The sequence below is a fragment of the Drosophila gunungcola genome, unplaced genomic scaffold (assembly GCF_025200985.1).
Source record: "Drosophila gunungcola strain Sukarami unplaced genomic scaffold, Dgunungcola_SK_2 000060F, whole genome shotgun sequence".
NCBI lineage: Eukaryota > Metazoa > Arthropoda > Insecta > Diptera > Drosophilidae > Drosophila > Drosophila gunungcola.
In genome coordinates, this window is record NW_026453223.1 from 212,408 (window position 1) to 235,046 (window position 22,639).

The 22,639-nt window shown below is 47.6% G+C and overlaps 5 protein-coding genes across 5 annotated transcripts; 2 read left to right on the forward strand and 3 right to left on the reverse strand.

Moving 5' to 3' along the window:
• Positions 1 to 934: 934 nt before the first annotated feature.
• LOC128264222 (protein transport protein Sec61 gamma-2 subunit) lies at positions 935 to 2,020 on the reverse strand. Its single transcript, XM_052999603.1, has 2 exons — positions 1,908 to 2,020; positions 935 to 1,504 (listed from the first exon to the last, which is right to left on the reverse strand). The coding sequence occupies exon 2, from the start codon at positions 1,474 to 1,476 to the stop codon at positions 1,270 to 1,272; it is 207 nt and encodes a 68-aa protein (XP_052855563.1). The 5' UTR covers positions 1,477 to 1,504; positions 1,908 to 2,020; the 3' UTR covers positions 935 to 1,269.
• A 952-nt stretch (positions 2,021 to 2,972) lies between these two features.
• On the forward strand, positions 2,973 to 4,841 carry LOC128264205 (pyridoxal phosphate phosphatase PHOSPHO2). The gene is given in 2 exon segments (XM_052999589.1): positions 2,973 to 3,885; positions 3,887 to 4,841. Coding segments are annotated over 2 exon segments (924 nt in total). The 5' UTR covers positions 2,973 to 3,093; the 3' UTR covers positions 4,019 to 4,841.
• Positions 4,842 to 5,395: 554 nt separating this feature from the next.
• On the reverse strand, positions 5,396 to 7,097 carry LOC128264206 (CCR4-NOT transcription complex subunit 9). Its single transcript, XM_052999590.1, has 5 exons — positions 6,724 to 7,097; positions 6,286 to 6,660; positions 6,023 to 6,217; positions 5,872 to 5,963; positions 5,396 to 5,811 (listed from the first exon to the last, which is right to left on the reverse strand). The coding sequence occupies exons 1-5, from the start codon at positions 6,802 to 6,804 to the stop codon at positions 5,643 to 5,645; spliced, it is 912 nt and encodes a 303-aa protein (XP_052855550.1). The 5' UTR covers positions 6,805 to 7,097; the 3' UTR covers positions 5,396 to 5,642.
• A 1,033-nt stretch (positions 7,098 to 8,130) lies between these two features.
• Positions 8,131 to 21,690, forward strand: LOC128264190 (supporter of activation of yellow protein). Its single transcript, XM_052999568.1, is given in 14 exon segments — positions 8,131 to 8,535; positions 10,440 to 12,754; positions 12,757 to 12,848; positions 12,914 to 13,030; positions 13,032 to 14,049; positions 14,108 to 14,397; positions 16,243 to 16,349; positions 16,413 to 16,568; positions 16,630 to 17,079; positions 17,154 to 17,429; positions 17,495 to 17,804; positions 18,275 to 18,485; positions 18,545 to 18,733; positions 19,490 to 21,690. Coding segments are annotated over 13 exon segments (6,246 nt in total). The 5' UTR covers positions 8,131 to 8,535; positions 10,440 to 10,470; the 3' UTR covers positions 20,236 to 21,690.
• Positions 21,691 to 21,718: 28 nt separating this feature from the next.
• On the reverse strand, positions 21,719 to 22,611 carry LOC128264208 (probable phosphatase phospho2). Its single transcript, XM_052999592.1, has one exon. It carries the CDS (start codon positions 22,517 to 22,519, stop codon positions 21,719 to 21,721), a length of 801 nt encoding a protein of 266 aa, XP_052855552.1. The 5' UTR covers positions 22,520 to 22,611.
• Between the last annotated feature and the right edge of the window lie 28 nt (positions 22,612 to 22,639).

Below are 22,639 nucleotides of genomic sequence, written 5' to 3' on the forward strand. Positions count from 1 at the left end.
GCTGATTAAGAATTATTCACCTTAAAGGTTCCTCGACCGGTGGAAAGGACTATCGGTGGGCAGAACATTGATAATCCTTGGCATTTGTCCCTACAAGTTAATGGGTACCACTACAGTGGAGACTCCATTTACAGCAAGGATCAAAACGGCAGTGGGCTGCAGTTATGATGACACAGAACGCCGACTGGAGGGCAAAGATTTCGTGTGGGATCGCCATTGAAAAACTCGAAAGGAACCCTTGTCAAAGTGGCCGCCATAAGATCTCAAGAGAATTTTATATCAACGATATTGCCTTCTTGCGCTTGAGTGAGCCTCTTAATTTCACGAACAAAGTAGAGAGTATTCCTTTGGCCAAGAAGAATCCTGCTCCTGGAACATATGCAATGGTTTCCGGTTGGGGACTATTGTTAGAATCGTCTACTTTTAATGGCTACCCGGTGTATGGGTCTATTGTTATCAGTTTCATATTATCGCCGGATCCTATAAACAAGTGGTGTGTCTGGCGGACTTTGGTGGACCTTTGGTTGTTAGCCAAAAGCTTGTGGATGTCGTCTCAGGAACAGATTGCTATAGTTATTCAATTTTCGCAAGTGTCCCTTATGTAGGAGCCAGGATCATAAATGCCATTGCATCTATTTTATTGAATGTTAAAGTATATCAAATATAAATATATATATATATCTATGAATATCTTTAAGATAGACATATACACATAGCACACAAACTAAAATGTTTTACTATTTCTAATAAAACAATTTAATTATAATACATATAAATCCAAATAAATAAAATGAATCTCATTTGATTACAAAAATCGTATTATGCAATGATGATAGAACCTTAACATTTTAGGTCTTCATTAGTGTGAATTATCAATGCGACAAACATTTTGAAAGGGACAGTACAGACTTCACATATTATTTAAGACCCCTAGTTAAAAGAATGACATTTATATTTGGAAAATCGATTTGACATTTATTAACGGGTCCACAAGCCCCCAACAAATGCTATGGAAACGTGTATGGTTCATCATTTTTACAATTGGATCTTAATAACTAACTTGTTCATGCACCTCAACATAGAGTTATGAATGGAATTTTGAAAATTTACAATACGTTTTCACATGTATGAAAATTTTGTAAGCAAGACATTCGCTGAATGCACATAGTTTCTCTCTATCTATATAATGCATGTTTACTAAACGAAAAAATTGATCTGAAATATGCTAGAATGGATGATTTGAATCTGCAGTCGCCAGGTTCCTTGGACTTAGGATCCCACGATGATGTTGTTGATGGGGATGTGTATCAGCTTGACGAAGAAGCCGATGAAGCCCATGATGCAGAAGCCGATGGCGGTGGCGATGGCGATCTTCTGGAACTCCTTGCGGTCGGGCTTGGTGCAGCGCTTGACCAGACGGATCGAGTCCTTGGCGAAGACGCGTCCTGGCTCGGCGAATTTAACAACCTTGTCCATGTCTTGTGAAATGAGCTGGGTTCGGGTTCTGCAAAGAGAGAGAGGGGAAAGTGGGGATCAGTGATCGGTAATCGGCAATCGGCAGTGGGGCACTTTCACAGCCACTTAGCCTGTGACGTGGCAAACAGACGGCGACGTCACAGGTGAAATCCGGTGGCCCCCTTCACCGAAATAGCAGTTACTCCACTCTGTTTTTCCTTTATTCTCCCAGCTAATACAATTGTAAGCATTAATTGGTACACTGAACTAACTGCCCAGATATACTATAAAAGAGCTATGGAAATGTAAAAAGTGCAAAGCCGAAAATCCACAATTCGCAGAAGGAAATTAACCTCTGCTGGTTGTTGGATTTGAGGTCTTTGTTCATTCACTTGGTATTTTAATTGACAAATTACACTTGAGCAGTAAGAGCTGAAAAAAAGCACACACACCTCCGCTTTGATCGAAAATTTCCACTTAAATGAGCTAGAATCGTTTGCTGCCGTGTCTGTTCGTTTGTTGTTCGTGTCCACGTCAAAGTGTCAAACGTTAGGGTTGCATTGCAGCCGAGCTGTCACTCGCAGGGCTGCAGAACTTGTCTTTTTTATAGCCAGATTTGAATATTTCCGGATTCAAGTCATTTTACATGTCGCTTGCAAAGGGTATTCCCGCTTCAGCCTTTGAATGTATTTCTTTCCCTTTTTGACATGTAACGGTATATTTGAAATTCATTAAAATCTATATATTCTAATATAGCTATTTGGCGACTTAATCGGTCTCAATTATGATGTATTGTTTTCTATTAAGAAGGTTTCTATGAACGACTAAGAGCTTTGAGTGAAAACACTGAATACTACTAATTTACCAATTCGATTTTCGAGCTTCTTACTCCACCTTACATGGTATATGCAAAGGTACTCTCGGTTCGGCCTTTGAATGTATTCCATATACTTAACGGTATATTTGAAATGCCAATTGGACTGTTTTGGTATTAATTTTCCGTTTCATTCCAGCTAGTGTTGCCAGCTTAGCATATTTCAGGCTAGATCTAGCATATTTGAAAATTGAATAGCGTATAAAAATTTAAAAGCCGTAAATCTAGCATATGTTTAGGTCCAAATTAAATATTCAAGCAAAGCTATAAATTTAAGTGATTTGGACAACAAATATAATGTTTTTTTTTTTAAATATACCTTGCATCTGTTTTATATGTATAATAAACACAAACATTTCTTCTCGTTTTGTTAAATGGATTTTCAACTTTTAGAGTCGTATATTAACACCTGAAACATACAAAACATGAGTTGTAGCTCTTAATTTAGTTTGTTGAAAAACAGATATTATATTTTTTAAAATGTTTAATTAAACCTATTATTATTTTAAAGCCTATAGTTTCTTGTATGTTTTAATCAGTTAGCTATAGCTCTTTTTCATAATTTATTTATTAATTGTAACCCTTTTAGCTTGTTTTTATCACGAATCTGGCTGATGGGGCAGCTCAGCAGCACAGCACTGATTCCAGCATACCTGAGCTGAGCGAGCTACGGTCACACTCACACGCATCCCCGGAGCATCGCGATGTCCTCGAACTCGAACTCGAACTGGAACTGAACTCGCTCGGAGCTGCGCCCACACCAAATGTCCTCGAAGCAGCAGTCCTCCGCCGCGGTGGCCGAGGCCGTGGCCAGCTGCAAACTGAAGAAGCAGCAGCGCCGTCGCCTGGCGGCCTTCGACTTCGACCACACGATCGTTTCGCAGAACACGGACACCGTGGTGCGCGACCTGCTGCCCACGGAGGTGACCAGCGCCCGGGCCAACGAGCTCGTCGAGAACGACTGCTGGACGGAGTACATGGCCGAGGTGTTCCGCCTGCTGCACGAGCAACAGGTGCCGGAGGCGCGCATCCGGGACACCATTCGCGGCATCCCCGAGGTGCCTGGGTTCGTGCGGCTCATCAAGCACCTGGCCAAGCGGCTGCACTACGACCTGATCATCATTAGCGACTCGAACAGCGTCTTCATCGAGGAGTGGCTGCGGGCGCACAACCTGGCCGACTGCTTTGTGGCCGTCTTCACCAATCCGGCGGAATTCGACGCCTCCGGGCAGCTGTTGGTTCGCGCCCATCACCAGCAGACGGACTGCAAGCTGAGCGCCAGCAATCTGTGCAAGGGCCGCGTCCTCGAGCACTTCGTCATCGAGCAGGACCTGCGGCGCAGCATCCGCTACGACCACGTCTTCTACGTGGGCGACGGCAACAACGACATCTGCCCCGTGCTGCGCCAGCGGGCCTGCGACTTCGCCTGCGCCCGCAAGGGATTCGCCATGGAGAAGCACCTGCTGCGCAACCGCAGCAAGTTGAAGCTGCGCGCCCAGCTGCTGGTGTGGAAGAGCGGCTTCGACCTGATGGACCAGATGCTGGCCCTGCCGCAGCTTGCAGACCCCGCAGGTCTCAAGTGATCGGGATGCGGGTGGAGGTGGGGATCCGGACACCAAAGTCGACGCTCCGGAGGTGACGGCCCGGCGGGCCTCGGCGGTCGCCGGACCGACCAAGTCACCGAATTAAGGAGGCATGTATCCGCATTTGGAGGCCTAGACGAGTATGTAGTTGCTTTGACTGGCATCCTAGAACCGTACGAACCACATAGCCAAACTCATTTCTCACTTTTGCCTAGAAAATCAATCGGGAATTCTTCAGAACAAGAAGAACCCAAATGCGCTAATATACTTTGTAACTTTAGTCACACAAAGCCCAAAATGAATTTCTCAACGTAATAAGAACGCGAATTCTTTAGGGGAAGATCAAGTGGAACCAGCAAGATCAATAGAACTAATATACCTTGTAGTTTTATGACTGAATTCTTCAGCGAATCAAGAACGCAAGTTCTTTAGGGCAAGGGGTTTTAGAAAGATCGAGCAAGTATATCCAATTTGCAAAATCGGGATTTGTAAGAGCGCAGAAAAAAATCGAAATACATCATTTTAAATATACGGTTTTACGATGTCGACTACAACTCGTGCAGGCCATGAATCCGCATCCCCATAGCCATAGCCATGCCCATCCCCATCCCATCATCGTTGTTTCATCCATATGGTCTGGTCTGTTTAATCGTTTAACGCTCCCCCCTTTTTATTGCACCGTCTATGCTAAGTATGCTAAGTGGACCTATGTATGTGGCAGGACTTTAACCTGCAAAACACGTGTCTAAAACAGTACAATTTCAGAGCCTGTGAAGGTGCGCCAGTTCAAGGGGTCAATTTTGGGCTGCGGCTGTTAATGTTTATTCCATGTGTGTGTATATTGTATCTTGTTGTAATTGAAATTATCGCAAGCTGTATATGAGTGTCCATATTATATGCATTTGAATGTGTGTTTTGCCGTTACTGCACTCGCTTGTATTTCAATGGGTTTTCGGTGGGGTGAGGTGTGATCAGTGCATTCCGGCACCAACTAGAAAAGGATGGCATTCGAAGCCGGTGTATGGTGCGTCAGCAAGAGCAAGAAGGAGAGGAGGTGCTTTCTGCTTTTTGCGCATTTAAAACAAGTTTGTTTACACCTCAAAATAACTATATACACAAATCGGTATTCGCGAAGTGTTAAATAAATTGTTTAAGATTAAAGGGAGCGGCAGTTTATTGCTCAAATATTTTTTTATTGGGGAAATTCCCATTTAATGGATTTAAAAATAGTTTATTTAATTGTAAATCATTTGGGAATGTACATATGCATAGTACCATATCCATAGACAAAGAAAACAAAAAGAATATATACATATGTACATAAAACTTAAAATCCGCTATTTTTAAATAGATTAAAAAAATAGAGAAATGAGAATTCATTGTAAATATAATTATTATTGTAAGTAGGGCTCGGCTGCTTGTCCATATGTTCGTTGCCAGCTTCGGCTGGAACTTATAATACATGATAAACATAAACGGTGCGTCGTCTGCTTGAGGTTCTTTATTTGCTATCAGTGACGATCTTACTTTAAACTTTACTTTACGGTATATATGTATAGTTATATTACAGCTCTGCTTAGGCTAGACACAGGCAATCTCGTGCAAGCTTATTAATTATATTCGGTCGAGCAGTTAACTAAAAGACGTGGCTGGCTCACTCATCGATGGGGCTTGCAGATCGCGGGGATGCCGAGGCCTCGCAGATGCCTAAGCAATACTCGAAATACTTTCTAGGAACCCAGCGGCGACATTCCGATCTGTTGCGGGGTGGCGCCCAGCTCCAGGTTTTTGAGTAGCATTTGCAGCCACTGCTTGGTGGACTTGTCGTCCTGCAGGCACAGCGCGAAGGTGCCGTCCCGCAGTTGGTCGGGCAGACACTGGCCCAGCGCTTTGCGAGCGCTAAAAGGGAATATGGTTAGGTTTACAAGGCAAGCATTGAGCGGTCATCAACCAACGTACCGAGTGTTGTCCGAGAGGCGTAGATAGCAACGCACCACATGCTTGAGCAGGCGGGCACAGGGGTCCTTCGACAGCTGGATGACCATTTTACCCTGAAATTGGAGGAGGCGCTCAATAAAACGTTTGGGGTGTCAGCAGAGCAAACACCTACCAAGGTGATGGCCACGTGCGAGAAGCGTTCGTAGGTCTGGCAAATGTACGACAGCCCAGATTCGTCGAGCAGTATCTTCTGGATGATGAAGGTGGCCACGGTCTTGCTCAGCTCCGAACCGCTGTCCATGATGCTGAGGCAGAGGGGCACGATCTCGGTGGTCAGCAGAAAGGTGATCACCTCCTGTTCGTCGGTCTGCGGGGAATGAGTCGGAGCATTAGCACACATTAAGCGCAGTCTACAGTCTAAGTCCATACACCCACCTTGACCAGCGCTCCAATGACTCCGAGACTGGTGAGACGCAGGTACTCAAAGGGCCTGGTCTTGGAAGTGGTCGACAGGAAGGGGTACAAGTAAAGTGGTATCTGCGCCTGCAGGAAGGCCGTGCGCGTCTCCGGATGCGAGGCGACGCACTGCAGCAGGGCCAGGGCGTTGCACACGCGGTTCGACTGATGTGCCGTCAGTGTGGGCGGCGTTATCGAGGGATATATGTTGACTATCTCCTGCAGCAGGGCGCAGGCGGTGCCGAAGCTGTTCCACAGCATGGGGGCCAGGTCGGTCTCCCGCTTCTTGCTCAGCTCCAGCAGGGCGGTCTCCCGGGTGTCCGGATGGGCCAGCTCGTTGATCCATTGGTACACCTGGTGTAGAATTGGGAAATGGAGCTGTCAGCAAGGACGACACCGAATTGTGCACTGGTTTACCTTCTCCTGTTCGCTCTGCAGCTGCTGCTGCTGTTGCTGTTGCTGCTGGGGATTCATCAGCGGACTCGGCTGCGCACTCATCGCGAGGCTTTGATATTTGGAAGCTTGCAAATACAAATATGAGGCTCTGAACTTTCGCCGGACTTTTGCGTCCTTCGTTGATTCTTGTTTAACTGAAACTCTGGCGGTTTTCCGCTGCACGCAACCAAGGCCTGCAAAAGTTTGTGCTCGGAAATTGGATTCGAATGCAGTTTATCGTTGACACTTATTCGAATGGGGTTCTGAATAAAAAGAAAAACAAGGGGGACAAAATAACACTTTTTGAGATGCAGATGTTGTGTGTGCCAAACAGTGTGGCCAGAGACAAAACATACTAAAAATACCGCTTTGCTGCTGAAGAGCTTATGTTGTATTGGACCAAAAGTATTGAGGTTCTATGATTATTTATACTCCAAATAAATTGTCATTAACGAAAACATAACTGGCAATAAATTAAATACATGTTTACGCATAAATGCCAATTGGTTGTTTTAAATTATTGGTCACACTGGCAAAAACTTTTCAAAATTGAATAGCTAAACTCCACTGCTGACAAATGGGCTTCAAAAGAAAAATGTGCCCAGCGGCAATAACTGTCGAAATGGATTTCGAATGCATTTAATTTCTCCAGTGATCTGGAAAATGGATTATATTATGATACTTTGAAAACGCTCTGGCAGCTAAGTTCGGTTGTAAAAACATGTATAAATGAACTTATTTATATCCAGCATATGCGTTGGAATAAACTTTTCTTCAAGTTGTAGTGAAATTGTGCCATTTTTATTTGCATATTAGCGAAAAACTTAGTGGTATCATGCTAATTTAAAAACAAAAATAAATACAAATATTTCAGAACCTAAATATCTAACAGAGCATAACCTGAGATAAATATAAGTCTTTACCTAGGCTAAAATTGTACCTAGGTACAAGTATCTGGGTACATCTCAACACTGATTATAGCCTGGATTACTTTGCCATATGCTTGGCGCCTTCTAGTGCACGGCACGCACAATCTGCATTAGTAGCCAAAAATTCAAAAAAGTTTTACTGAGTTGTAATGCATTAAGCTTTCGAAAAGAAAAGTTTTTTTCATGCGTATATAGGTATTACCTACAAATGACTATAACCACTTTATATCGATATTTCGTTCCTTTTGGACTTTTGGGGAACTACAAAAAAATTGGTTGATCAGACTACAAAATCATTTATTTAAAATACACCGCCGCAGTATATAACAACAAATTTATGGCTGGTTTTTATTTCAAGAATATTTTAATAAAACTGTAATTCATATTTGAATGTGTAATGCAAAACATATATCTTTCTTTTTATTTTTTGGTTCAGAACAAAAATAAATTGTCTCCAAACTAGCGTCGCCTCCAACCAAATTATACTGTTTTTAATTAGCTATCGATGGTCTAAAACTTTTTGCTTGCAAACTCGCTTTGGCTAACTGCAAGTAATCGCATCCAGGTTTCCCACCTGGTTCGTTCCATCGCTAGTATGCTTTGGCATCCGTGTTTTTTTTAGTGGTTTTCTCAGAGCCAGTGGTATCAGTTAGCAGCACGGCGGCGGTCACACTGATTTTCATTCGTCGTGACGAGTACCGTACCTCGGAATCGAAAAGAAAAAAACATAAGCAGACAGGCGAAGCAAAGCATACCATTTAATAATGAATGCATAAGAACGTTCGACTTCGACGCGCGCCGAACCAGTCTGCGTATGAATCGTGCGTGCGTTTGCCGTTGCCAAAGTGGAGGATATTTTTTTGAGGTTTGCGAGCGTTAAATGCGTTGTCCCTCTGCTGTACCGAATCGTTAAAAGTGCGTGGAAAAGTGTACGAAACGTACGAAACGAAACCAATACACGGAAAGTGGGACAACGGTCTGTGTCTGTGTCCGTTCTGTTGTGTGTGTGTTGTGTTTGTGTGTGCCGTGGCGCTGCGAGTGTGTGCGTGTGCCAGTGCTTCGATTCGATTCGAAAAATGTGTTTTATTCCTCGACCAACGCCACAGAACGCATAAAGACACAGCGCAGTCAAAGTGCATTTGCTGTTGCAGTCGCAGCCAAAGCAGAGAAATAAGAAATATGAGCTCGAATCGCGAATTGTGCACGCAAACCCAAAGCAGGCGCTCTTCTACTCCATCTTCTTTTGTCTGACTCTGAGCGACGACTTTGCCGCATGGTGAGTTTGTCGTTTGCTTGCCGCTGCTTCTTATCCCGTTATTGTTGTTGTTGCTGTTGGTGGTTGGGTCAGGGTTTCGGCGTCGTCGTCGTCTTCGTTAGTTAGTTGACATTCATGTTGCGCTTGAAGCTTTTGGGGCCCACAAAATCGTGTGAATGTAATAATACTGCTGATGCGCTTGCATTTGGTCAGTTAAATACATACATAGCCCCTGCACTTGTGTGTGTGTGTGTGTGTTTTCTCCATGCAGCGGCGACTGCTATGGTGGGTTCGCAAGCCAGCGTGGTGGATTCCGAACCGTGCGCGACAGTGTTGCCAACACACACCAGAAAACGGGCCATAATTCGTGGCGGCGCGGCTTTCTCAGCATTTGCCTATTCCCGCTGCTTCGCTCTCTTTTGCGCTCTCCGCCATTCCGCTTCGTCCTCATCTTTCCTCCCCAATCGACAGCTGTGTGCGCATGTTTGTAGCGCTTATTATTTATTAAGTGTTGTTGTTATTCCGCTCGGAGTTTTCGCGGCAATTTCGAGCGATAGTTTTTTCTCGGGGCCGAGGAGATTCTTCTCCGGAATCTGGGTGACCGCCTTAATCTGCGCTTCCCTTGGATGCAATTCGGAGTAATAATTTGGACATGTGCTAAAATTAGATCTCTAACTTTGTCCGGCTTTCTTCCAATTTTCTTTCATCGAGCTCCAAAGCGTGTGTGCGCGTGTGTCGAATGTGCAACTGTATGTGTGTAGGTCGTTCCCCTTTTATTTTGTCTCCTCTCAATCTAAACAAAATCCGTCCCTTGGGGCGGAAATTACACAAAAACATGTGTAGACATACATAGAAGAATTTCGCTAGGATTCTTTTGACGATGTACATGTAATATATACATACATTACATTTGTATCGGCATCTGCAATTGGTACTAATGTTTCAATTTCGCCCTCCCCAGGCAATTGAAACTTGCACCTTTTCTGCAATTAATATGTACTTAATAGTAGATGTATATTCTATATAATCTAGTCTGGGGGATTCTGTCAAATGAAATATGATCATAACTTTATTTCTCTAAGAAGCAAAAGTTCTGGTGTCACAAAGAGAAGATTTGGATGAAATTAACAGAAAAGATAAATCAGTCTTCTATTTAATATAAAACATTCATAAGGTCATCCTTCATATAAATAGGATAACAATTTTTTTTAAATCTGTTTAATGCAATCCGTATTCAGGCATAACCTTGTAATCGAGTCAATATCTTGACTTCCAAGAAAAAAGGGAAAATGCGCGTCGTACTAATATCAGATACATTTTCCGAGTTAACACGAAATAAAGCAAAATAATTAAATATATAAAAGAGGGGTTTCACTCAAATGAATAGAAATACATTTTGATGCAGGTTGAAAAGCTCTGTTATCAGAGAACATAAATTGTCTGAACACCTTAACTTTCACTATAAAATATCCATGTACACCGCCTCTAAACAGATACTCCGCTTATCCTTGCAGGCTGCCGGCCACTGGACAATCGAATATAGAAATGAATGATTTACGTCAGCAGCAGATGGTAGCAGCGACATCGTCATCAGGATCGGAATCGGGAACAGCGGTAGAATCGGCAGCCGCCACGTCCACAGCAGGATCAGCCGGAGCAGCAGGTCGCCTCCAGCCCAACTCCACCGCCAACAACTCTAACCCAAAGTCAGTGGCAGCCAGCAGCACGAGCGAGGAGGAGCAGCGCGTTAGCTCCACGTCGTCGCCAGCCCAGCGGGATCGGGATCAACAGCTGAATGCGGATCGGGATCGGGATCAGGATCAGGATCGGGAGCGGGAGCAAGAGCAGGAGCCACAGCAGCAGCGGGAAGAGGCTCTGCAGCGCCAGCACAACCAGCCTGGCCATATAACCAGCACCACAGCGTCGCCTCCGCCGACGCAGCCACCGCCGACGCCGTGCGACGATGCCCCAAGCACAACTGGAGCATCTGCATCGGTCAGCGCAGCATCCGCATCAGCATCCGCGTCCGCATCCGGACAAGCAGCAGCAGGAACAGCAGGTGGAGCAATGGCTGCCACGGCGCTCGAGGTTGAGGGCGAGGAGCGGGACGGACACAAGATCATCCTGAAGCTCTCCAAGCACGCCGCCAATCCGAACTCAAACCTAAATGAATCTCAGTCGGGTGGCGACGAGAGGCGGGTGGAGCCATTGCGCATCCAGCTGCCTTGCGCTGGCGGCGGTGGGGAAGGAGCCTTGGCCAAGCCGCAGGACGCCTTCGACGCGGACGCCTCCTCCTGCTCCTCGTCGTGCGCAGAGGACGAGGTGGTTAGCACACTCGGCCCACACCTGCGGAACACCCCGCACATAGTGCCAAAGCTGACCATCAGAGCCGCCAATGAGAGGCGCGTGGGCAGCGTGGTGCCCAAGCTGACCATCAAGTTGCCCGAGAACCCAGCTGCCTCCGGGTCCTCCAACTCCAACTCTGGATCGTGCTCGTCGGCAGTGAGTGGTGGCGCCCAATCAGCGATGCCCGCCAAGAACGATGCCCATCTATCCAGTCTCTCGCCCGCCTCCGCCTCGTCTTCGTCTGCATCGTCCTCTTCCTCTTCGTCATCGTCGAGCTCTCTAGCTGAGATGCAGACGGTGCCCAAGCTGATGATAAAGACAACGCTGGCCGGCAGCAGCTGCATCAGCAGCAGCGAGGAGCATCCGCACCAGCAGCAGCAGATACCAAAGTTAACCATCAAGACGGGCGGCGGTGGCGGCGGTCAGGAGCATGTGCACACGGTCATCATGACGCACGATCTGAACAACGCCCAGAGCATTCCCAAGCTCACGATCAAGACCAAGTCCATTGATCTGCTCGAGGACGATCCGGCGTCCAAGCTGGAACAGCTGCAGCCCCTGCCCAAGCTGACCATCAAGAACCTGTGCTCGCCCAAGCACAAGGTGCGTGCGGTGCTCGAGGAGAAGGTGCCATCGGCGGCCTCTAAGTTGGCAGTGTCGAAACCCACACCCACCCCAACACCCAATCCCACGCCCGCGCCCGCTCCCATGACGAATGGCGGCGAGTCGAACAGCAGCAGCCAGGAGTTCTGCGGTTTCTCCGACCCGGACGCAGATCCGGCCGTGGCAGCATCTCTGTCGGACGAGGGTCGCCGCAACTCGGACGACATGGTGATAGACGATTCGCTGTCCAAGGAACACGACCCCAAGATGTTTCACAACCTACCGCCCCTGGCCGCCAGCAATGGCATTGCCAGCGCTGCGAACAAGGTCGGTAAGCCGGCCCAGCCGCAGCACAACGTGGTGGACATGGTGGACCTCACCTCGTCCCCGTCGCCGGGCTCCTCGCCTGCCCATGTGGCCACCAACAACTTTACGGGGCGCATTACGCCGAACAACCTGCTCCTCGAGTGCCTGCGGGCGCAAGTTGCGTCGGGTGGTTTCACGACCGCAGCGGGTGAAGCGGGTACGGGAGGTGCTGGCGGCGCCCCGTCCTCGCCCAATTCGAATATCTTGCTTAGCCAGCTGACGGCGCCGGCCAAGAGCTTCGCTACGGCCACGCCCAAGAGCAAATCCAGCAAGTATCCGCAGCTCACGGAGCGCCTTATGGCCAACGGTGGTGGCGGTGGCGGTAGTGGTGGCGCATCTGTGGTTGCGCCAGAGATCGAGGCTATCGTTGGACCGCTGGTCTCCGCCAATTCCGCCCCGCCAATCATCGAGTCCATTGAGATTCTGGACACGCCTGATGGCAGCCCACGGGCCGAGTACTTGGACGACGATCAGCCGCCCCCGTTGCTCAATAACCATCACCAAATTAACCACAAGGAGCACATATGGAGGAGCAGGAGTTGGACAACAACAACGAGAACCACTTGAAGCGCACTAACAGCCAGGGCAACGAATCTCCCAGTTGTGGCGTAAGTATTGCACTCTGCGTTTTCCGGTATTTACCTTTATCTTGATGTTGCTTTGCCCTTCGCAGATCCCTCCCAGCAAACAGAGACGTCTGGACAACGATGAGAACGACCAGCAGACGCAGAATTGCCACGATCCCGCCAGAAAGTGCAATGCCAGTCCCGGTGAATCGGTGCAGGCGCTGCCCTCCGTCGCATCGCTCGCGAAAGCAGAAGCACGAGCGGATTCTCAATACGGACCCGGAGGATGCTCTGTTTCCACCCACCCAACAACAGCAGCAGACGATTTCTACGCCGGATCAGAACGGAGCCTTGTCCTCTGGTGCCGAGTTGGAGGAGCCGAAGGCTCAGGATCCGCTGGAACAGCCGCCAGCTCAACTACCGCCCGCAGCCACGCCTGCGGGCACGGGCAAGAAACGGGGACGTCCCAAACGGATCCAGAATCAGAGCACAAGCGAGGCTATTTCCGCCGTTACTCCCAAGCCCGGTACCGGTACTCCACCGGAGGAGACCAACAGTGCTGTTAAATCGCGACGCGTTCAACTCCTGCGCAAGCGACTGGCCATCGACATGGTTAGCGTGGGTCCGGAGCAGGCGGACATGACGCCGAAGGGTTCGTCAGTGGGCGAGCAAAAGGCTAGGGTGGACGATGAGCTTGCCGGCGCATTGGAGACGCCCAAGAGTCGCGACCACCGCCAGCTGAGGGCCACGCGGCGCACCACGACCCACAATCCCAACCTGCAGCCCACGCCCAAGTCCACACGGAAGCGCCAGAGCAAGGCCAGTGTCCAGCAGAGCCAGCAGCAGCTGCCGCCGCCGATGATGGCTCAATTCGGTAGCCTCGAGGCCGAGTCCAATAACAATAACAATAACAATAGCAGCAGCATGACCTTCGCCCTGTCCGCACAGATCGACCTAACCATGTGCTCGTCCAGTTCATCGACCTCTTCCGGCGCCGCCGCCGCCAACCAGCAGGTGATCGGTGGCAGTGGCAGCAGCTCAATGCTGCCGCCCACGACGATCCTGTCTTCGTCGGACCCGCTGCCCGACGTCATCTTTCAGCCGAATGATTTCTCCTCGATCATGGCCACCCAACAGCTCCGTTCGCCGCGCCCCTCCAGCATCAGCGGTGGCAGTGCCGGGGGCAGTCAACCAGACTCGCACGATGAGGATAACTATAACAGCGCGCTGGACAACTCCGGAGGTAAGAGCAGAGTGATAAAATTGTTTAAACTCTAATCAACACACGAAACTGTTCCCAGACGAATCCGCCACAACGTTGCCGATGCTCACGATGGCGACTCCCACCCGGGGACGTGGCCGTGGCCGGGGATCCAGAGGAGGACGCAACAGCAACAGAGGCTCTTCTTCAGCAGATCGAGCTGGCAGCGGAGGCATCGGCTCCACGACCCCGACCATGCAGCCACGGGCTCCACGGATGAGCCGTGGAGCTAGCGCTGTGGCCAAGGCCATCGCCATGAGTCGACCTCGCTGCGTGGGCGGCCTGAAGCACACGCCCGATCCCGAGAGACTTAAAGGCTTATTTAGTCCGGTAAGTGAGGCTTCCGTTTTAAGGAATAAGTAATATATGGTCATATAAAATGATCGCTATTGGTTTTAGTGAGCATTTATTTTCAAGGAATTAAGTATTAAGTATTAAGTATTCGATTCGATTCTCCGGAAATGTTTATTTATTTCAACAAATTGATTAAGGGCGAATCAGAACACTTGTTTTTAATTCTAAGAAAATTTAAAATATTTGAAATCATATGTTCATTAGACGTATGTATAAAGCTAAAAAAATATATAATTCATTAATGAACATCCTTAAAGGGGTTTTTATGTACATAGGTACATATATACCCAATGGAATATTGAAATACATTTTTTTTGTTTATGACACTCTTTACCCAAAAGTATGTTGATGGATGCATGCTGAATTGTTCCAAAATCATCAAATACTTGGGAGGTCAAGCGATCTCTGCCGTTAAAAGCATATAAACCGATAGCGAACCGACGAACACTAGCGAGAGTTTTAGGGAGACCGGCGAATTGCCGGGCTTTGTATAAAAAAAAAAACATAAAACGATTGTTTGAGCAATGCTCAATTAGCATTGAGACCAAAAAGGCATACATGAATTACATTAAAAAAGTAAAAGTCGAAGGATGTAATCCAGACAAATTTTGTTAGTCCTAACTTACGAGTGCCATAACTAGAAACCACGACAAGCCGTTATTCGCATGGGCGAGTTAAGGGAACGAGAGACAGTGGAGTGGGACGAGATAGTCAGTCGCCAGTTCTTCTCGATGTCACAAATGTGGGGCATCGTGTTGAAGATGGTCAGTACAGTTGGGGCTTGTACTGGCGTTTATAATTTGCATTACATTGCTTTCTTGTTTATGTTTCGTTACGTAAATTTGCCCACATACCCATACACATACACCGAGGGCTAACGTGTCGTAATTAAAAACAAAGGCGCGCGCCATGTAGTGAATTCATTGCCAACGGCCTAGTGTAAGTGCAAAAGCAACAACAAGATGAGCCGCTGCTGCAGTACCGGATGATCCCGGGGAAGGGGGACGTTAAAGGGGGGAGCAGAAAAAGAAGCAGCTGCGAACTGAGCGGCGCAGTCGCTGAGATTGTTGTTGGCTTCACCTGCGATTTTAATCAGCTGAAGTTTTTGTTTGGCTCTCGCCAATCGCACACAAACGCGCGCAAACGCGCACATCTACATACATATATGTATGTGTGTCTGTGTTCGCTGGCGGTAGTCCACCTTCACCACACCTGCTGCTGCTGTTGCAGTCGCTGACGCCGCTCTCTATTGCTCTACCGCTCTCTTCCTTTTGCTCTCTCAGCAAAGCTGTGTATGTGCATTTTGTTGGGAGCTGGCAACTCCGCTAGGTGGTTTTCCTTTTGCACGTCTTGACAAGTGCAAAGGGAAACAATGGATAAATGGATAGTTATTTACATACTTACATATGTATAAAAGCGTCCTCTTATCATTATTTAGAGTTTGGCGTGTTTCCCATACTTATGTATATTTAAGGAGGTTTTTAATTTGGAAAAGAAGCTTGTAGTCCGTTATTAAACAACACAAAAACAGGACCCTATAAACTATGTTATCGATCATTATTACCGGACTATTCGGATTAAAGCTCCTTATTTATAAAAATGAATTCGACTAGGCGATGGACTGAATTTAATAAATAGCATGTACAAAAATAGTCTTAAACGATTTAAGGAAATATTAGTTTAAGTAAAAATTAAAATTGTTCAGGTGTTTACTTACGTTTTTCCCTGTTTTTAAAAGTTCATGCCAAAGTTTCTTTATATTTTAGTGCTCTGTTTTATGGACAACTTATCATATTTTGCATTATCTTGTATATTTTGTAGTCGCCGCAAGTTTTTGAGGAGGACACGCGTATGAGTGCAGATCTAAGCAACAGCAGTCAATCGATGTCTATGATCAGCCTGATGGAACCCCCGCTAACTCCGCAGAAGTAAGTCTTTCATTCGATAGTTCCTTCAGCATCGGAATTCAGAATTTCCTCTCCCCCACTCAGGCAACCCGACTTCCTCAACAACGAGGAGTCACAGTCGTCCATGTTGAGCAATATAAGCCTGCTCGACTCGAACCAGGGTCAGTCCGTCGATGTTATTCTGGGTTCTGCGTTAAAACGTCCAAAGAAAAAGAAGATGGAAATTTGCGTAGCCGAAGAGTAAGTGCATCATCCCACATATCCCACCCAATCCGTTTATTAACTCTACACCAAATTGCAGCTCGGACTACAGCGCCTCCAGCATCGCGGAGTACGACTGGCCGCCGCCCAAAGGCTGTTGTCCTTCGAAGAACCGCGACACCTTTATGATCCAGGAGCAGGTTGCCCTCTACCTGGGCATCACCAGCTTCAAGCGCAAGTACCCGGATCTGCCACGCCGTGCCGTCGACATGGAGGAGCGGAACTGGTTGCAGGAGAAGGGACTGGTCAGCGAGAGGATGTGCGATCTGGGCATCACCGCTGTGTGGGCCTCCGACATCTTGGACATCATGTACGCGGACTTCTACGACAAGTATGAGGAGTACAAGGAGTACATTCGCCAGAAGCACTTGCGCGAGATCGAGGCTAAGCAGAAGGCGCTGGGACTTACAGTGGGTGCCGGACGCGGTCTGCAAGCCCGTGACCGTGCCATGCTCTCGGCCAGCAAGTGGAACGTTTATTTCAACAAGACGTGAGTTGGAATCTAGCAGTGTTTTGGTAGAGGCAACATCTCTAATGACTGTCTTTTCATCTCTCTCCATGCAGCCGGAAGGATGAGCGATTGGCTTGCTTGGATCTGCAGACGTTTACAATGAATCAGCCGCTGCAGAGGACGGCGCCCACCTCCACCCGCCTACAGCGCTCCATTGCGAGTGTGGTGCGTGCAGCGGCAGAAGCGGAAAATATGCCGGCCCCGCCCACTCTTTTGCCGCCCCGCGTCTACGACGAGGCCTTCCGGCACTCAGACTACGCCTTTCCACTGGCAGTGGTGCCGGACCAGTTCTCCTTGGCCTATCGCCACTTTGAGCCCGCCGAGCTTCGGTAAGTCCTGGTTGTTGGGCTATCACTTGCACTCTTCTCTTAACAATTCTTGTCCTTTCCTGCAGAGCCTATCCGTTGGACACTGCGCTGGACAAGCCGCCAACCGAGTCGCTGGAAACGCAGCTAATTCAGCGCGATGTCGAAGTTACTGGCAGTGAAGAAGTCGAAATGTCCGCCATCTCCGTCAGCAAGGATCAGGAGCTAGATCAAGAGCATGCTGCAAGCAAACCCCAAACGGTGGCGGCGCCCGTTCGACGAAGCAGAAGATCGACACGCCAGCAGACGGACAAGGTGCGCACGGCCAGCAACTCGAGCGTTTCCTCCGCCCTGTCGCTTTCATCCGCGTCCAGCGGCAACGGTAGCAGCAGTGATACGGTGAGTCGAGCGAAAGAGGTCAGACTACCTTTGGGACTTTCTGAAACATATTCTGTTGGTCCGGGAATGGTCTTGAATTGAGGTTACAGCCTAGGAAAATCAATTTCATCGAAACATTCTAAACATTTAAATTATTAGCGGTGAACTTAGTTTTTTACCATCGGAGATTTAAGAATAAAGTTGAAGTCCATAAAGATTTTAAGCAATATCGTTACTAAAAACATAAAACTCGATTGTACAAGAACACAAGTGATCAAATTGTATTGAAAACAAAGTTTTGTAAATGGTTTTTTTTTTCTTTTGGTTTTAAGTAATTCTTTACCTCAAGCAGTTAGCTTTTTAACGGACACTACAAATGCTGAAATTTGGTACAAAGATTCGTCCTGAAGTCTGTTGGCCTTAGTTCCCAGTGTTATTTACACACGATAGCCGATAAATATAATCGTGTCTAAACTCTCTTTGAATTGCAGGACAGCGGCGATGAAAGCGACTTCAGCAGCAGCTCGAGCTGCTGCAGCTCGACGGGTGCCTCGAGTGGAGCTGGCAGCGAGGACGAGGATGGAATCGAGTCTGCGCCGTCGACCAGGCTGTCCAACTGTGGCGTCTGCCTGCGCAGCCAGCACCGCAATGCTAGGGACATGCCGGAGGCCTTTATCCGCTGCTACAGTTGCCGGAGGCGAGGTAAGTTACCCGCCATTTGTCACTTCCCCCTCCATCCTAACGTCTCTTCGCTCTTGCAGTCCATCCTAGCTGCATTGAGATGCCCCAGCGAATGGTGGGTCGTGTGCGAAACTACAACTGGCAGTGCGCCGGATGCAAGTGCTGCATCAAGTGCCGGAGTAGTCAGCGGCCGGGGAAGATGCTCTATTGCGAGCAGTGCGACCGAGGCTACCACATCTACTGCCTGGGTCTGAGGACGGTGCCAGATGGTAAGTAGTGTAGGGCCTAGACCACAAGTAAAAGTGGAATCCAAAAGGCAAAAGGAGGTCTAGATGTATGCATACATTTTTAATTTAAACACATTTATTTCCCTGGTGGTGTTTGCCATTGGCTTGATTATAATGTATGTATTAGGAGAGGAAATAATAGATGATTATTAACTATTTAATTTGTAATTTTGTTAAGTAGTTACCACTTGTGAAGGTTCTATGTCCTAATCTTAGCCTGTTTATAACAAGATTGATTTGTTTGTGTTGCATACAAGACTTGGCGGTATTTATCTATTTATTTATTTAGCTGCTAGAGGTCTTAAGCTCGCATTTTCTAATAATATCTATTTGAAATATTTTTATTTCAATAGTTTAGTCTAGCAGTTGTATATTATAAGATTTTAGTGGCTTCTTAGTGTTTTTAATTATTTATGATTTGACTTTTTCGGACTGAAAATATTTTTTTGTATATTTTTTTTTAATTGTTAGAACATCTTACAAAACTAAAACCAATATATAAACTTTTAGTACTAGCTGACTGTGTGTAATTTTTACAATTGATATATTTGTATTATTATGTTTTTTTATTATTTATAGAAATGTGTGTTGTATAGTTGTATGCGTGTTAAGATGTTGTGGTATATTTTGGATTCCTTGGGGAACTCAATAATTGTTGTGATGATTTCACTTGAAAAACTAACTATATAATACTGTTGAGCTGAGCTAACAAAGACACTCTTTCAAAACCTTTTTCAGGACGCTGGAGCTGTGAACGCTGCTGTGTGTGCATGCGGTGTGGAGCCACTCGACCGGAGGGACTGCCCCAGGTGGCCGGCGTAACCCAGTCAGCGGGAGGGCCCTCGCCCAATGGTGAGCGGTCAAAGGCTTTGCCGCGCAGCAAACGTCTGAAATGGGTGCACGAGTACCGCCTCGACCACTTGACCAAGCTGCGCGAGCACGCCGCCATGTTCTGTGTACCCTGTGCGCGGACCAAGCCCGCCAAGCGGCAGCCGGCGACTTCAGTGGCAGCAGTGGCTGCGACTGTGGCTGTGCCCACCGTTGCGGATACCATGTCCACGACGAGCACCGATGCCAGTTCGATACCGAGCCCCAGCCCGGCCACGAATGGAGGTCAGGCGGCTGTTCTTGCCCCAGCGGCGGCACTGAGTCCAAAGGCAGCCATGCCCGTGGCGGCATCTCTGCCACCTGTTCTGGAGGCAACGGTGGCGGCGGCCACAACCATTGCGGGCACGACGACGAGTAGGCGGCAGCCGGGGAATGCTGCGGTCAATATCACAACGATGCAGTGCAGCAGCAGCTTCAGCGGGAACGGCAATGGAAATGGAAATGGGAATGGAAACGGGGTTTCTGAGGATGCGGTGACGTCGACGACGACGACGACGACTGTTACGGCAACAGCGGCATCAACAGGAGCACCAACTGCCACGCCCTCGCCCACGCCCACGCCCATTGGCATAGCTCCGCCGCCGGTTGTTGCCTGAGTGGGGGTCATACGTTATTGTGCCAAGCGCACACTAACGGACTTATAGTTAGCGCCGGACGCGCCACTCCTCCTCCTGCAGAAGCCCCCAGCGTGGCCGCCATCCCAAAAACACACAGATGCATAGTATTAATCAATGCGACACAAGGATAGATAGAACCAGATTGGAGAGAAAACTATTTAAGAATTTTTTTTTTTACAAACTATGCTTATTTTTTACTGTCAGTACACATCGTATTGCGATTGTTTTATGCATACATATATGAATATTCCTATTATAGTTATGTTACTTAACTTTGCTAATGTTAACAACAATCCCCCAACCACATAAACACTACAAAACACAGCGCAACACAACACAACACAACATACACACATGACAACACTCACAGAAATCACCGAGTAGACCACGTTATGCTTAAGTTTTCTTTTACGTTCAAAGTTTAAAAGCCTAGCACTAAGTCACAATTTCATTACGTTTCTAGAGAATTCATTTGACATTTGACGCATTTTAGTTCAATTGCGCGCCCATGCAAGCAGATTTGTTTGTTCTCGTGACGTGACCGTGTGTAATCGACCTGGTCCACGTACTTGTCGTTGTCCCCATCGGTAGTCCTAGCTGTTTCGTCTTACTGTTTACTTTTAAATGGAAATAGTCTCTATTTCTCAGCCCCTCTATGTCTAAACCCCACTGTATCTATATACTATATATCTATCTATATATACACACACACACACACACACAGAGAGACACCTTTTTTGATTTTAAATGTCTTACGCGCCGAATTTTTTGATCATGTATATGTATGTATTTATAAGAAGTAAGCCCTGTAGCCCATGTAAGTAGTTAAGCACAATCTAAGTAGTGTCTTTGTGTGCGGTAGCTGCTTGTTTTTTTTCGTTCAGTTTCGCCCACAATGTTCTTCGTTTGATCAGCATGCGGAGGTGGCGAAGCTCAACTCTGTAATTGTACGGCTAAGAATGTATTATAAATGTAATTTATGCTAACACTACACCCAACAATCGAACCCACATCCCCACCCACACGCAAACAAATGATATAAATTACCTATTACCTGTAACTATAAGATAAAAGCACAAGAACAGATATATAATTTTGGCAGGCGAGGATAGGGAAGGCAAAGATAAAGATTGATGTGTGAAATATGATTAGGCATAAACAAACAGATATAGAAACAGAAGCAGAAACAGAAACAGAAACAGTTCTGATACCGCCGCAGCAGCAATAGCGAACGATGATAAATGAATAGGCTAGGCTATAAGTTTTCGGTCTACTTAACAAAAGTGGACATCTACATTTACGCGGGCCCCAGAGACCCCGTGAATCTACTTTTCCATGGAATTTACTGCTTAAGTTCTTATTAAGTGAAATTATTCTTATGTATACATACTAAAAGATTTATTTTTAAGTCGAATAAAACAGCAGCATTAATAACCTGGCCTTACCACAAACTCTAACTGCTCTACGCCACGATTTTGGGCAACAGGAGCTCCTCCAGCTCGTGGCCATCGCGCCATGTGAGCACGGCGCACGAGAGATCGCGTCCGTGGGCACCCAGCTTTCCGTACAGCTCGTATCCGCGCCGGATGCAGGCCACATCGCACCGCCGCAGTCGCCGCATGGCGCACAGATCGTTGCAGCTGTCGCCCACATAGACCACCCGCTCGTACTGGCCGCTGCAGATGAGCCCCTCCAGCACGGCCCCCTTGCAGAGATTGGCGGGGCAGAGCGAGCAGTGGGCCTGCTCCTCGAAGGGCAGCACCAGCAGCTCGCCGCTGGACTGCACGCAGGCGGGATTGGTGAAGACGTCGGTGAAGAGGCACTCGATGTCGTGCTCCCGCAGCCATTCGCCGATGAAAAAGGAGTTGGCATCGCTGACGATGCACAGATCGACCTGGGGGTGCTTGGCCAGCAGTCGCACCACGCGTAGCATTCCCGGGACCGCCGGCAGACGACGCACCAGCATTCCCACCGATGCGGAGTTCACCTTGTGCTCGGCGTGGAGCAGCTGCAGCACACGGGCCATGAACTCCAGCCAGCCGGACTTGGGGATCAGCTCCTGCAGTTGCTGGCGTTGCCGGCTGGGCAGCAGTTGGCTCACCGCCAGATACGAGTCCTGCTGCACGATGGTCCTGTCAAAGTCCATGGCAGCCAGGATGCGGGGTCCAGGTCCAGACGAATGGCTGCATGGCCGCAAGGGGAAACGGAAACCCGAAAGGCGGTGAAGGAGGTGAAAGTGAAGGCGCCTCGAAATAGCAAACATTTCTGGTATGGAAAACAAACAATTTTGATTTTAATATCAATGCACACTCATTTACAGACAGCACATATATATATATATGTATATATAGGTCAACAAAGCACATCAATATCGATAAGGTGT

Bases quoted from the DNA above. Each gene is read 5' to 3' on its own strand.
- LOC128264206 (XM_052999590.1), bottom strand. From the start codon at position 6,804: ATGAGTGCGCAGCCGAGTCCGCTGATGAATCCCCAGCAGCAACAGCAA. The intron at 6,661-6,723 runs GTAAACCAGTGC...ATTCTACACCAG, and splicing joins TGCAGAGCGAACAGGAGAAG to GTGTACCAATGGATCAACGA. The intron at 6,218-6,285 runs GTGGGTGTATGG...CATTCCCCGCAG, and splicing joins TCATTGGAGCGCTGGTCAAG to ACCGACGAACAGGAGGTGAT.
- LOC128264222 (XM_052999603.1), bottom strand. From the start codon at position 1,476: ATGGACAAGGTTGTTAAATTCGCCGAGCCAGGACGCGTCTTCGCCAAG.
- LOC128264208 (XM_052999592.1), bottom strand. From the start codon at position 22,519: ATGTTTGCTATTTCGAGGCGCCTTCACTTTCACCTCCTTCACCGCCTT.